We start from the raw sequence: 16,772 nt of genomic DNA on the forward strand, positions 1-16,772 counted from the left end.
TTGTCAATAATTTAACACTCTTTCACTCCAAAAGTCTTTTTGAGGTTGCTCATTTTTTTTTCCCACTACATTCAGGATCAAGAAAATTCTCCTGAGCAGTATTACTACACAAAATGAAATCTGTACAAAGGGCCACAGACTCAGAAAAACTCTTCAAAAAGTAGCTGGAATTTTCCAAGACAAAGTACTCCTATTTCATAAAGCCTTTCACATCAAAGGCCCATGGCTCATCAGGGTCTCTCAAATTTATTATATTTATTCCTCCTAGCAAATACTTTGTGAATTTAGCATTTATGGGAATACATGAAGAGTAAATGTGTGGTATCCTTGATTTAGAAAATGGAAATAACCACTTCTTATGAAATGGCTTATGGCTTATTTCTTTTCCAGAGCCAAAGAAACCATTAACAAAATGGCTTCTTTAACTTTCTCCCGCCTGCTCTCTTCTTCCTCTATATATTTGATGATTTCCAGAACATTCACTAAAGAGACTGAAGTAAATGGGAGGGAACGAAGGTCACTGTACTTTTAAAAATCATTTCTCAAAAATTAAATCAATATTCAAGTTCTATTTCAATATTTTCTTAATTCAAATTTTCTATCTTTCCCCTTCACGACTCTTATCTAAATCTTACTCGACCTTACTTCAAAAGTGCCTACTGTCCAAAATCTATAAAGAACTTAGCAAACTCAACACCCAAAGAACAAATAATCCAATCAAGAAAAGGGCAGAGGACATGAACAGACATTTCTGCAAAGAAGACATGCAGATGGCCAACAGACACATGAAAAAGTGCTCCATATCATTAGGCATCAGGGAAATACAAATCAAAACCACAATGAGATATCACCTCACACCAGTCAGAATGGCTAAAATCAACAAGTCAGGAAATGACAGATGCTGGCGAGGATGCGGAGAAAGGGGAACCCTCCTACACTGTTGGTGGGAATGCAAGCTGGTGCAGCCACTCTGGAAAACAGCATGCAGGTTCCTCAAAATGTTGAAAATAGAACTGCCCTATGACCCAGCAATTGCACTACTGGGTATTTACCCTAAAGATACAAATGTAGTGATCCAAAGGGGCACGTGCACCCGAATGTTTATAGCAGCAATGTCCACAATAGCCAAACTATGGAAAGAACCTAGATGTCCATCAACAGATGAATGGATCAAGAAGATGTGGTATATATACACAATGGAATACTATGCAGCCATCAAAAGAAATGAAATCTTGCCATTTGCGACAACATGGATGGAACTAGAGCGTATCATGCTTAGTGAAATAAGTCAAGCAGAGAAAGACAACTATCATATGATCTCCCTGATATGAGGAAGTGGTGATGCAACATGGGGGCTTAAGTGGGTAGGAGAAGAATCAATGAAACAAGATGGGATTGGGAGGGAGACAAACCATAAATGACTCTTAATCGCACAAAACAAACTGAGGGTTGCTGGGGGGAGGGGGGCTGAGAGAAGGGGGGGTGGGGTTATGGACATTTGGGAGGGTATGTGCTTTGGTGAGTGCTGTGAAGTGTGTAAACCTGGCGATTCACAGACCTGTACCCCTGGGGATAAAAATACATGTTTATAAAACAAATAAAATAAATAATTAATTAATTAATTAAAAAAAATAAAAAATTTTAAAAAAGTGCCTAACTTTTTTCTGCCTCTATTGTAGTATCATTTAATATACTATATATGATATGATTAGATTAGTCTACAGAAGATACTGTTTTATTCATGATTTAAGACTATGCAATTAATCCAGATTATCAATTCTCCACAGACTTCCCTAGGCTGACATTAAATGCCCTATGTCAAATAGTTCCTCCAAACATCTCTCTCAACAAAATCTGTCCACCTGGCTTCAGTCAATCATGTCCATTGCTCTAATCTCACTTACTTCAGCATCTGTAGACTGCTAGTACTTTTCCTTATTCAAGTTGCTAAAGCATAAAAAGTCATCCCCCATGACCAACCAATTATACTGCTAGTTCCTTAAAATTTTCTGCTTCTATAAACACATTAAACTAGGTACTCAGCAATATTAATAACCACAATGTCACCCATATAGTCATTTGCATATATAATAAATTTATAAATTTCAATTACTATGATCTACTATAAGGCCTTTACTTTAAAAATTATTTAATAAAATAACAAAAAATGTTTTAAGTGAAAGGAAAAATAAGCTATGTCTCAGTCACCACAGTCACATGTATGAAGACCAAACTGAAATTGATAATAAATTTATCTAATAATTATACTGAAAAGTATACTTGCAATTAGTGATTTCTTGATTAGTCATTATTAGTGATTACTATTTATTAAAAGAAATTGAGTATAAACCTATTAAAAACTAATAAACCAGTCTCTACGTTGGTGATCACATCTCTTAACCCCACTACCTGGCAGTACTAACCATTTCTACAGCTGTTCCTGTGGCATTTTGTACCTATTCCTATGATAGCAATTGCTTTAACAAGACTCAAAGGGCAATGCTTCCTTTTTGAACTCCTGGTAATCACTGTAGGATTAATTTACTTCAAGTTTTATTGACTGACTGTGTGATCAAGTGAGATAATTCTAAGCATTTTAATATGTCATAATTCAAAGAGACAGGAACAGTGGCAATTTTATTTTATTCAATAAAACATCCTACTTTCCAAAGGGGACACTCAAAAAGCCACATTCATTGTGCATCTCTTACGGCAGAGCATAAAAATATATAAAACTCTAAAATTCTTTATTATTAGAAACTACACTTGTGTATGTTTCAAATGTCGCCAAATAATGTTTTTGTTGTTCATGTATATTCAGATGAGTCAGAAACAGTTTTCCTTGTTTCTTAATTCCTTAGATACCAAGGGAAACAGACATTCAAATAACCTTTTCTCTTTGCTGTTAAGCAACAAATGAAGCAAGTAATTAGAGGCTAGTAGCTGTCTAAGGAGATTAAACAATTGTTTAGCTGAGCCTAAAAAGTATAAATTAAGGACATTAAGATTTTGAGAAAACTTTTTTCCACACATTAATATTTTTGACTTCACATGATTTATTTCTTCTCTTTTTAAGTTTCTTAAAACAGTGCTTCCAGAATGCCAGTCTTTTTTTTTTTTTCAAATACACTGCAAAAACTCCTAAGAAAAGTATATAAGCCAACACACAAATCTGAAGACAATTTTCCTCATCATATTTAAATATAGACCAAATAGCTTAATTGAAATAATCAACCAATTTCACCAGAAAGCTGCAGAAATGCTGGGTTCAGTCCACCAACTCCATCCAGCTGAAGCTTTAATAACAAAGCAGTGGTTTTATTTAAGAATAATTTAAGAATAGATAAGAATAATTATCTTAATTTAAGAATAGACTAATTTAAGATTAGATAAAGTTTCTAATAGTTTCTCACTTAAAAACAAAATAGGGATCTCTAGAAATGAATCTGTCATTAATTTTTAAAAAATCAAATTTGTTTTTCAGACTTCATCCAATATAAAAATGTATTACATAATCAAAGACATGTAAAATATAAAAAGGGGAGGTGCTCTGCCCTAGCTAACCTACATATTTTGCAGATAGAAGAAATTATTTAGATATATAGGCTCAAAATAAAAATATAGGCTAAAGTAATAAGTCTTTAAAAACAGGAAATATGTGACATTAATTATTAATAATCCCTTGAAGAAAAGTTGATCTCATAATCAAAGGCATAAATATTAATTACTAGGAAAGAACTTCCATTTTCTAAAACTTATGTTGCTGGGGGTACATTCCTAATGTTTATTTAAATATCATCTAAGTTGATTCAAAAGCTCTTGATTCAGGATTCTGAGATAGCTTGGGAAATTAAAAAAAAGCCATTTGTATGTAATATAAAATCTTCATTACAGTGACCATCAGATCAGAATTCAAGAATTTTTTTTTTAAGTGCTGGTATCTGATTATATCTTTAAAAAAGTTGATACCTAAATGTACATGCCTGAGAAAGGAGACATCTAAATTTTCTAAAATATTATAGAAGAAATAACCTTACTTTACATTAATACTTTTGTTTTCTATTATTAAGCAAGGGGATAGTCTTAAAAAAACTGTATCACTTTCATTGTATCTAGGATGCTTTTGCCCTATCATCCTGAGCTTTGGTGTATAAGGAAATTTTCAAAAGAAATGTTGTCTTTGAGGCTATTTTGCATGTAAAGACTTTTTCATGTAAGGGTTAAGTGTAAAGAACATGGTAGTGGCAAAAACAAGTGGATATACACGTTCTTTCTGTTCTACAAACGACATCTTCCTATTCACATTGGCAGATCTACATGAGGCCATTACTCCTTATTGAGATCTCCCCAAAATATGTATGAAACTTTCTCTCCCATGGCAAGACACAGTATCTGAGTAAAATTACCAATTAAAATGGAGCATCATAAAAAAGCACCATAGGAAGAAATAATACTTATTTCTACACATAAAAGAAAATCCTAAGAATAAAGAAACTCAGAAAGAAGCTTGGCAAGGAAAGAGTTAGCCTCACAAATTGTGTGAGAGACAGGAATTGTTTTCCTGACTAAGGCTTATAACACCAGAAGTATGTTTTCCTCTAGTGGAAGTCATGAATCTAACAAACTTGGAAAGAATAGTATTAGCAGCAGCCTTACTGATCTGATCAAGAAGGCTTTAGACTAAGACTCAAGGTGGAAGAGAAAAATGTGAGTCTGTAAAATGGATATTATGGAGGACAACAGGTTTGAAATGAAAATAAGACACAGGGACAAAATGTCCAGAAATTATTTTGTGAAAATCATGGCTTGGAATAATTCTTAGGCCTAGGATATATGGCATACCAAATAAAACTAAAAAATAGTAGCTGTGTTAAGATCTCAAAATGCAGTTTTTTTGTTTTTGGGGTTTTTTTTTTTTTTTAGTCCTTATACAACTCTGGTGGCTGAGCATAAGAATTGTCACAGATGTTCAGGTAAGGAGTGCCCTGCACAGGGGAAGCTGGCCTGTGGGACAAGTGCAGATATATTCCACTACACATGAAATTGCCCAATAGGTATCATTATTTTCAATTTGCGGGGTAGGAACCTAGGCTTAGGTATGTTCAGAAACTGGCTCAAGGGTATCTAGCTAAAAAATGATGAGGCTAGACTGGCTAGAATTTCAAGCCAAGTATGTCTGGAATTCATAATTTATAAAAACATAGGGAAAATTATACACAAATAGGCACACATATGTAATTTATTCTAAAGTAGCGGGGTATGGGGAAATTATCTAATTTGTTCACAAGGAACAACACAGTGACTGGAAAATGTATGTCACTGCATATCAGGGAGTTATATACTAGTTTTACGATTCAGAAACATAAAGATAGGAATTTATAGGAGATGTTAATGTAGAAAAGGAAAATCTGGAAAGAAGAGAAACTGCCATTGGAAAATAATGTAGTAATCGTAGCGAAACATAGTGCAGAAAGTTATTTATAAGTAATAATAACTCATTTACAAGATGTAAATGAGAAGGACGGACTTCAATTAGCCAGGTCTCTATTAGGAGGAAGTCTAATTCTACTAAAAATGTATTTGGGGGGAAGACCCTTATGGTAACTACTTTTCTGCTGAATTTGATGTAGAAGGTGGAGATGTTAGGAATGAAAATTTTGAGGACCGTGAGAACAAAGGAAGGGAACAATGAGCAGAGTTGGGAAAATTGTGCAGACCAAAAACGGGTTTACAGGGAGCAGTGGGCCATTTCCCAGATACTCCAAGAAAATATACCTAAAGAAAGTGAGAAACCAAAGATGAACTCCCGACTTTATCATTGCAAATAAAACTATAACCAGAAAAAAGGAAAAGACACGTAAGGAAAATAATTTAATTTTACAGATAGCAATTTGGTATTTAGTTCTTAGGTATTTCAAAATAGAGATAATACAAGATGAATGTGCATGACCAAATCAAGTGATAAGGACTTAGAAAATGAGTTGATGTGTCTAAAGTCAAGAATGCTTTAAGAAGTTCCAAATATGAAAGATCTAAAAATGTTAGCTGTGTTCAGTTAAAAAAAAAAAAGAGATAGAGAGAGAGAGAGAAAGAAAAGATAAGAAAAGAAAAAGGAAAAGAAAAAAGATAAGTCCACCAGCTGAAGGAGAAAAAACTGCTAAACTTTCTTGTGTATATTTTCTCTATCAGAGAAGATTATCATCAAATTAGAACAAATAGAACAAACAATTTTGATACCGGTTTAAGATTTACTCCGATATCCTTAGGTACTAAAGTAAATGAGGGATAAAAAGAAAGTTTCTCAATGATCCATTGCTGTCTGCTGTGTCTGCGACCTGTGAATACTTAGACAAGAAAGTGATGATTACCAAATACCGGGATACATTCACTAGAAAAGGTTTTTTTTTCTTTTTCTTTTTGCTTATTAGAAAAGAAGGACAAGAATATTCAACTAACAATTTATCCTAATTGGAATGCTGTATCTTACAAGGTAGAAACTTCTTGAACAAGGTAGAACAACACTAGTTTTATGATAATGCAACTGAGTGGGTTATTGGTGGTTGATCAATCTTCCTCCAAGCAAATTTTGTCCTCTTTACTGTAGAAATTCAAAATGCTATTCTGTGATTTCATTAAGGAAGTGGAAAACAACACTTTCTAAATCTGTGGATAATACAAAGTTGTGAGGGGATCAAATAACTCTTGGAAAACATTTTGTTATACAGAAACAGTCACCCCTGATAATACACTATGTAAATAGGAAACAATGTAAAGACCTACATTTAAATTTCAGAAATATCATTTGCATCAACAAAGGATAACAAGGCTTAAGGACAGTTCATTTGAAAAGATCTATTTTCACAAAACCCGTAATCTTCAGCTACCTTAGGAAAACACTGTACTTGATTGTTTGTGCTAAATTATTTCTATTCTTCAGATACATTAAATTCACTCTTAAAATATCCTCTCTCTATACTTTGAAACCCTTCGATTAAAAATAAGTAAGACTTCTAGGAAATAAGGAAATAAGACAAAGAATTATGCAGCACAGGTAAGAGTGAGCACATCCTAAATGTTTCTTTCATAGCAAGAATCCAATGTTATTTCTATAACATATCTCCCTGTGAAGGATTTCAGAAGGCTCAAAGGATGTTACTTTAAAATGTCTGCTGGCACAGTAGAAAACGTAAGTTAATTCCAAACATTTGTGGATAACTCAGAACAATTCTATGTAAAGCATGATTATCTATCATGTGGGAAAATGCATTCTGGAATATGCAAAATGATTAAAAATTTATAGCAACATATCATAATAACAAGGCCTTCACAGAACCACAAACAGAAAAAACAAAAGACACCAATTAAATTTCTCACCTGCCTGATACCCAACCGGTATGCAACAATCCGATCTACTGCATCAGGATTCATTTGTGTCCACTGTAGACTGTAAGAATAAACACGGTGTCTGTTTTGCCACACAGGATTGTAGGTATCGTAATAGAATTCTGGAGCATAGGCCTTTCCTAAAAATAGAAAGAGTGCTTAAATTTGAAAGATGACATATGACAGTCAAACATGCTTGTTCTTTTTTGGCCCTTTTACCTTATTCTACCATGTATCCCAGGAGTAATTCTTCTATTTGAAAAGTCATTATTAACATCTAACCAATTTTCTGGAGAATTTTGGGAATAGATATAAGAAGATTTCCTGGTTGATTAGATGAACAGTGTGAGAGGAATAGAAGAATCAAGCTCGACCACAAGTGTTTTGGTCTAAGGAACTGAAAGAATGGAGTTTCCATCAACTGAAGTGAAAAACTATGGGAAGGTCAAATTCTAGGGGAGAACTTCAGAAGTTATTATTTTTTTAATTTTTTAATTTTTTTATAAACATATAATGTATTATTCGCCCCAGGGGTACAGGTCTGTGAATCACCAGGTTTACACACTTCATGGCACTCACGATAGCACATACACTCCTCCCCAATGTCCATATGCCCACCATATGGACACCCCTCCCCCGGCAACCCTCAGTTTGTTTTGTGAGATTAAGAGTCTCTTGTGTTTGTCTCCCTCCTGATCTGAATGATCTAAACGGAGACATCAAATGGTATATACTAGTCTAGAATTCCGGAGAGGCCAGAATTAGAGCTATAATCTTATTAACCATAAGCATATAGATAGATTTTAAGTTTAAAGCCATGAGACTGAAGAGATCACCAAGGGACTGTGAGTAGATAGAGAAGAAGACTAAGGCCTGGTGCACTTGGGTGGCTCAGTTGGTTGAGCATCTCAGAGTTCTGGGATCATGCCCTGAGTTGTGCTCCCTGCTCAGTGGGGAATCTCCTTCTCCCTTTCTCTCTGCCCTTTCTCCCCCTTGTACACTCTCTCTTTCTCTCTCAAATAAATAAATAAAATCTTAAAAAAAAAAAAAAAAAAGGCTAAAGCTTGACCACTGGGGCAATCCAAGGTTAAGAGAGGTGAGAGCAGATAACAACCTCAACAAAGCCTGAGATGGAACAAATCAGCGAATGGGAGGAAAATAAAACTTGTGGCATCCTAGAAGTCAAAAGTAGTATATCAGCAAGTGAATAATCAATTCTGTCAAAAAAAAAAAAAGTCAGTGAAAATGATAATTTGTGTTTATATTGTGTTTGGTCAATACATTTGAAAATACCAAAGACTTAATAATGACACGAGTATTTGGACCAATATCAAAGAAGACTTTATTCAGATTTTAAGGATATATGAAATGTCTATCATGTATATGACATATACAAATCCTCTGGTTTTTTTTTTTTTCAGTTATCAAATTGGAAAGTGCACAGACCATTTGGAATTATAGATCCAACTTCTTGATATTCTATAATATAGTTATTTTCATACCTTCCATTTTTTACCTATAAGTATTTATTTATTAAGTTAAATTAACAATATCTAAGGAGAACCTATTAAATGCCATATAATATATTGCCAGTGGGGATACAATGAAGTACAGTCTCTGTCCTTATAGAGATTGCTAACATTTCTTAGATTTTTCAAAAGCTTTGTAGTTCTTACTGAATGATGAGTTAATAAGGTGTACATTTATCACTCCTCTCCTTCAACATCTTTTCTGTTTTTCTTTTATAAAATTAGGTTAAATATTAATGTCCTGAAGGGTTTTTCCTTATGGGTTTCTCTTTGCAGGAAATTCTCTTACCCGGTTTTTCATATTTCTTACTTAGTCATTTATCATCTAGTGGTTGCAGGAGAGCTGGCTCATAAAAATTACTAACAGATAATTAAAGGATGGATTTTGCCCACTAAGAATAGAAGTGATAGTCTCTATTATCCCAGAGATGTTCACCGAGAAAAAAAATAATATCAGATGAACCGAATGTGAATTTTGTTAAGTTTATAAGTGAATTTAAATACATGGAATTAAATATCTGAATTTTAGTAACTTTTGAAAAATTCTCCCACATCAACATTATATGCACTGGAAAAAATGTTCTACGGATATTCATTCAGTTGAATTGAAAATGGATTGAAAGGAGATCTTTTGCATAGAAGGAGATCTCTAGAAAAGAGCCATCACAAGCACTTTATTGTTTCTTTTATCTTTTTATGGTATTTTTCTTTATTACTAAGTGATAGCACAAATTCATGCCCACAAATCTTCAGAGCAAAATCTAGATGAGAGGAAAATAATATTCTGAATAAGGAAATCAATACCTAAAACATCATTGATAACTTGTACTTGAGACCAAATGTTATTGAGGATGTGCATTTAATAGTAGCCTAGATAAAGGAGTAGGGGTTTTGATTATAAGTAAGCATCCAGGGACGCCTAGGTGACTCAGCTGGTTAAGTCTCTGACTCTTGATTTCAGCTCAGGTCATGATGTCAGGGTCCTGAGATTGAGTCCTCTCTGGACTCCATCGTCAGCCAGGATTCTGCTTGGGATTCTCTCTCCCTCTGCTTCTGCCCCTCTCCCCACTGGTATGCCTGCGTAGATGCTCATGCTCTCTCAATTTAGTTCTAAGCATCACTTTGTTCATAAAATGAATGAGGCATTCCAATGGAATGAGTAGAGAGAGTAGAGTCATAACCTGCAGTTTGTTTGGCATTGAAAAGAACAAAAAAGTCTCTCAAAAATAGGCAGATGCAGTTTTCTATGACCTGAAATTTTATCAGAGAAAGAGAACCAGTCAAATTTTAACCAATCTGTGAAATAAGTTGACTACCAGTGGGTGGATATTAAAAGGAAACATATTTAAGAAACTCAATCTCAGGAAACAAACTGAGGGTTGGTGGAGGGGAGGGGGTTGGGAGAGATGGGGTGGCTGGGGGATGGGCATTGGGGAGGGCATGTGCTACGGTGAGCACTATGAACTGTGTAAGACTGATGAATCACAGACCTGTACCTCTGTACCTCTGAAATGAATAATACATTGTATGTTAATTTAAAAAAATCTGATGTTGAAATGTTCTACCAATCCTTTCTGACTGTGTAATGAATGACCTACCTCAGAAGACTGTGATTTTCTTTCATCAGGGGGTTTTCGGTCAATACCTACCAGTCATTTAGCAGGGCTGAGGTGGGTGACTTTCCACAAAGTGGCCTTTAAAGCACCTCTGAGTCTCAAGTCTATAGGGTGCCTACTGTTTATTGTACTACTTTAATTGTACTAAGCATACTAATTTATAAATTCCATTTCGTGTTTCTAATACCTGTAATCTAATCCTATTTTCTTTGTTGACTGCCTGGAGAGTAACTGGCTGCCTGTCATAAATGTAAATTGCCATAATTCAGGATGTTATTGTTTACCTAAATAAATACTTTTAAGGTTATTGAAGCAGTTTAACCTTGAAAGTCAAAAAAATCCTCATGACTCCGTGATTAATATGAATTTGTTTATCAAGATTCTTTTCAAGTTCATCTAATGCTTAAGTATTCCAAATAGATCAAATTTCAATGTAAAATTCCATCATCTTTACATTTAATTGCAGATTATTATGAAGGATTTCCAGTATATTTTTATTTTATTTATTTTTTAAGATTTTTTTCATTTAATTTGTCAGAGAGAAAGAGTGAAAGAAAGTTCATAGAGAAAGTTTTATTTTAGTTGAAGATTTTATTTTATTTCTTTGTTAATTTTTAAATTGTAGTTGAATTGCAACACCTCAGAGTTAGTGGTGAAAAAGTTTTTAGATGGTATGTAAGGAATATTGAGTAGTAAAAAATAATGACTGATAAATAATTTTGAGGTGCCTAAGTGGCTCAGTCAGTTAAGTGTCTGAATTTTGATTTGGGCTCAGTTCACGGTCTCAGATCATGAGATCAAGCTCAGCTCAGCATGGAGTCTGCTTTCCCTCTTCCTATGTCCCTCCCCCTGCTTGCTTTCATGTACTCTCTCTAATCTCTCAAATAAATAAATAAAACCTTAAAAAATAAAGACAAAATCTTGACTAGTTACAGTTAAATATAGATATTATTGCTTATGTCTCAGCAAATCTGTACTAAATCTGTTTTGGATTAACCAGCAAAGAAAAGAGCTTTCTAATTTTATTTAAATAATTTTTAGGGCGCCTGGGTGGCTCCGTGTGTTGAGCCGCTGCCTTCGGCTCAGGTCATGATCTCAGGGTCCTGGGATCGGGTCCCGCATCGGGCTCTCTGCTCAGCAGGGAGCCTGCTTCCCTTCCTCTCTCTCTGCCTGCCTCTCTGCCTACTTGTGATCTCTCTCTGTCAAATTGGGATTGGGAGGGAGACAAACCATAAGTGACTTTTAATCTCACAAAACAAACTGAGGGTTGCTGGGGGGAGGGGGTTTGGGAGAAGGGGGTGGGATTATGGACATTGGGGAGGGTATGTGCTTTGGTGAGTGCTGTGAAGTGTGTAAACCTGGTGATTCACAGACCTGTACCCCTGGGGATAGAGTATTATGCCTCCATCAGAAAGGATGAATACCCAACTTTTGTAGCAACATGGACGGGACTGGAAGAGATTATGCTGAGTGAAATAAGTCAAGCAGAGAGAGTCAATTATCATATGGTTTCACTTATTTGTGGAGCATAACAAATAGCATGGAGGACATGGGGACTTAGAGTGGAGAAGGGAGTTGGGGGAAATTGGAAGGGGAGGTGAACCATGAGAGACTATGGACTCTGAAAAACAATCTGAGGGTTTTGAAGGGACGGGGGGTGGGAGGTTGGGGTACCAGGTGGTGGGTATTATAGAGGGCACGGACTGCATGGAGCACGGGGTGTGGTGCAAAAATAATGAATACTGTTATGCTGGAAATAAAAAAAAAAAAAAAAAGAAATAATTTTTAAAAGTAAAAAACAAAACAAAATAAAACAAAAAATACCCCACAAATACACAAATTTTTCTGATTTCAGAACCAGTCATTTAATATTTATACAACCATTTTGTAAGAAGCATACCGTAATACTAAGGAAACACCCTTATAATAATCATAGGCTTTGACAACCAAACATGACATCTGCTGGCTGAACACAGAAAGAATTCATAATATTTTTTTTTTCCTTTTTATCTTCTGGGCATTTTTCCTCCTTCCAGCAGGCATGCCAAGAGATTTTTTTCTCTTTTATATTCTAGTTTAATTTTTATGCAACGTTGTCCCAGTTTAAATCTTTTCAGACTAAATGACCTAGAACTACATATATTATCTAAACTAGCAGATAATTTTTAGATACATTATATATATATGAATCTTGGTTCTTAAAATATTCTTAAAATATACGTAGGTAAATTATTTAATTGTTCAAAATTTTAAATAGAATTTATATAAAAATACATTTACTCTATTTTGCAAATAACTTTTGAAAAGTAAGTTGAGATTTAAATACAATTTTATGCGTCAGCTAAAAGTTCAAGATACAGTAAGAAGCTATGACATGTCACTTTCCTGGTCTAAAATGTTAAAGTAGAACCGAAATTTTTCTTAGATGCTTCTCTAAGCTTGCAAGCATGAAAGAATTATTCATTGAGGGTCAAAAAGCACAGAACTGAAAACACAGCACTGAATAAGAGTATAGAGAAGAAAGGAGTGTTGTTGGTCATTATACCCTTAGGAGTACAATTTAAGGCCCAGAGGATGAGGTTAATGGGCCAGTGCAAGATGAGAAGGTAGAAAAGAGGCCACCACATATAATCAACATCAGTAAAAATAGCTGTCTCAGACAGAGTCTACTAGAAAAAAATTTTCCCCTCACCAGGATAAGAAGATGACAAAAAAATTTACATTAACAAAAAATCAACCTTGTCCAGTGACACCACTGGAGCACTTGAGTAATTCCAATATCAAGTTATTTTTGAAAGACAGGCTCTCAATTTAGACCACAGAGAATTTCTCTTAATTAAGCCTCAATGAATCTGAATTCAGAATACAACATTATTAATACACAAGAAAATGTTCAACTATGAGTGATTAAGAAAGCCAATGAACAGCTGGATTAGTCTATAGACAACAGAAACATAAAATAGAATTTATAAATAAGTATGCCCAAGACCACTGAAGAATTACAACAGAGAATGATAAATACTATGGGACCTTCTTTGGAAGATTAATTAATACTCTCTATTGGGATCAAAGGTAGGCTTCATAGGGGACATACTGACATCTTTGTAGATCTTAAAGAAGAAATTGTTCATAGACAAGAATAGCTTATGGAGGGATAAAGAAGAGAAGAAACAAAGCATGGCCTTTTGTGGAGAAAAATGAATATATTATAGATAATATTTTAGAATTTCCACAGGACTGATACAACTGTAGCATGTGGTGCCCATCTTTCCTACCAAACCCTGCACTTTTGAAGAACAGATCTCATCAGCTGTTACATAACTGCTAACACACTCATGTGCTTGAATAGGACAGGAATATGTGAGTTCTAACTTATGATGTGTTTTGGTATGATAAAATGTTTGCTACTTACCATATAATTCAATTATTCTCCAATTACTTTAACTGGTACTCACTTAAATAGGAGAAAACCTACTGATATTTACTTCCCAGAATGAACTCAGGGATATCAACAAACTGAATGAAAACTAAACTAATAATCAAAATGTTAATAATCAAGGAATTTTATTAAAACATACTTGCAAAGTATCAAAAATAATAAAACAATTTAAAAATTTTCAAATGTGTATTTATTATCACAGTAAGAGTAGCCACAGAGAACTAAGGAACCTTAAAACACTGATGATGCACTGTTGTTTTTTCTTTTTAAGGCTTCTAAAATCACAAGAATCATAGCTCTGTGCCTGTATGCGTTTTTAGCAGAAACTAACAAACAAAGTCGAGTCACATTGTGTTTAGTCAGAATCATAGCCCAGCTAAGGCAGTAGATTACTCATTGTGATCTATTAGACATAATTTATAGCAAAAATCTATGCAACTGTCATTCCTCCACAGGACAGAAGAAATAATTTGCAATCATTGGAACCATAAATATTTTCTCTTCAAATTAATAAATCTTGAGTCATGTTAAAAAGAAAACAAAAGTTGGGTGAATGGGTGGCTCAGTCAGTTAAGAGTCCCCCTTAGTTTTATCTAAATTTTTAAAAAAGATTTTATTTATTTATTTGACAGACAGAGAGCATAAGTAGGCAGAGATGCAGGCAGAGAGAGAGGGGGAAGCAGGCTCCCTGCTGAGCAGAGATCCTGATGCGGAGCTTCATCCCTGGACCCTGGGATCATGACCTGAGCTAAGGCAGAGGCTTTAACCCACTGAGCCACCCAGGCGCCCCAAGTGTCCCTCTTAATTTTAGCTCAGGTCCTGATCTCAGGGTTTTGGGATCAAGCCCCATGTAGGGCTCTGCACTCAAGAGGGAGTCTGCTGGAGATTTGCTTTTTCTCTGTCCCTCTGCCCCGCCCCCAAATAAGTAAATAAATCTTTAAAAAAGAAAAGAAAGAATTACTTCTATGGAAATGGGGGTTTTTCTAAGTTTTTAATCAGGAGTACGATACAAATCTATTTTACAGTTTTTAACTATAACAGGTGGAAAAGAAGAGAGTGGACTGGATGAGTGAGAAGCCCTGGGCAAGAAACCTGTAATAAGATACTCTTAAAACAAAACAGCAAGGGGCGCCTGGGTGGCTCAGTGGGTGCCTTCGGCTCAAGTCATGATCTCAGGGTCCTGGGATCTAGCCCCTGCCCCTCCCCCACATTGGGCTCTCTGCTCATCAGGGAGCCTGCTTTCTCCTCTCTCTCTGCCTGCTTCTCTGCCTACTTGTAATCTGTCAAATTAATAAATATAATCTTAAAAACAAAACAAAACAACAACAAAACATGATTTGAGAAACAATGAAAGGCTGATTAATTAAAAAATCATTGCAGATAAGCACCCAATTCGCACTTGTCCTGATTGGATACTGTGGTAAACTAAGTTTTCAATCTTCAGACACTTGAATGGACACTAGAGTTTCTAACTGAGATGGAGAATGACTGTATGCATCTCATCCTGGATGAGTGAAGAATTGCATTACCTCTTGGTATCCCATTCTTCTGAAAGCTTAGTGTTTTGATTTTGAACTATGTAAAGATTAGTTAGTATCCTTGAAGTGGAGGCATAAGAAGCATTCAGAGGACCAAATAGATTTAATTCTGTGAAGTCAGAGGAAAATTTTTTAAAAAGAATCAGTACACTCACTTGTGTTTCCTTAATTTAATAGTTAATATTAGGCCTTATCTCGTTAAAAGGAAGTAATAAAGGAATCACTGAATTGATGGATTCTGCCTATTCTTATTTGACTAGAAAGATGGTAAATTAAAATGAAGAGGGAATGAAAAAAAAAAGGAAAATATCTAAGTAATATTGACAAAAGAAACTATTGTATCTGATAAAGAACAATTTATCTTAGAATTAAAGTGAATGTTACAGTAGCAATAACTGAATGTCAAGAGATTTTTCAACAGTGATAACTTGTCAATATGTGTGCAGGGGGTTGGGGGGACAAAAACGTAACAACTAAATTATACAGCTGTGAAGTCAGTGACAACATCTCTCACTTAATGATTTGTTTAAAGTGTGTAAAAAAAAAATTGTGAGACATGTAACAATTTATAACCCAAGCAAATCATTTAACTGAAAAGCCTTTGTACTTGAGACAGAGCAATGTTTATCCATACTTTGTCTTCCTGTTTAGAGACAGTCAATGCATTTCAAATGATCAGTCATTGTTATGACATTATTTTTTCTGTAATATTTTTTAGATTTGAAGTAATGAGTAGTCTTTTATTGAAGTGCAGTTGGCATACAATGTTATACTAGTTTCAGGAGTACAATGTAGCAATTGCACAAGTATATACATTATGCTATTCTCACCACAACTACAGCAACCCTTCTGTCACCATACAACCCTATTACAACACTGTTGACTGTATTCCCTATGCTGTGCCTTGTGTCCCTGTGACTTAATTATTCCATAACTGGAAACCTGTATCTGATGCTCCCCATCACTTAATTTGCCCACCCCCCCACCATATAGTAGGATTCTCAGGATATGCTCATGAAATAACTTCATACAATTCATGTCCTTTATTAAAATATATTAGCATAAAGTACAATAGTTATTAAGTAACTTAAATTATGTAGATTCCAATGTTCTTTTCATAATTAAAAAAGCCAGTGAAGGAAAATGCTTAGACTTATGTGCAAACTTTTAACTTAGTGGGTTTTTTTTTTTAATTTTAAGATTTAATTTATTTATTTGTCAGAGAGAAAGAAAGAGTACACAAGCAGGAAGCAGGGGGAGGGGCAGG

General features: G+C 34.7%; 1 protein-coding gene across 1 annotated transcript in view; it reads right to left on the minus strand.

The window, feature by feature from the left end:
- Positions 1-16,772, minus strand: part of MDGA2 (MAM domain containing glycosylphosphatidylinositol anchor 2) — an 863,714-nt gene that overhangs the window by 89,483 nt on the left and 757,459 nt on the right. The window contains exon 10 of the mRNA XM_032344142.1: positions 7,375-7,523. Within this exon, the coding sequence (XP_032200033.1) occupies positions 7,375-7,523 (149 nt within the window). The remainder of the gene's footprint in view (positions 1-7,374; positions 7,524-16,772) is intronic.

Source organism: Mustela erminea, chromosome 5, assembly GCF_009829155.1.
Source record: "Mustela erminea isolate mMusErm1 chromosome 5, mMusErm1.Pri, whole genome shotgun sequence".
Taxonomy (NCBI): domain Eukaryota; kingdom Metazoa; phylum Chordata; class Mammalia; order Carnivora; family Mustelidae; genus Mustela; species Mustela erminea.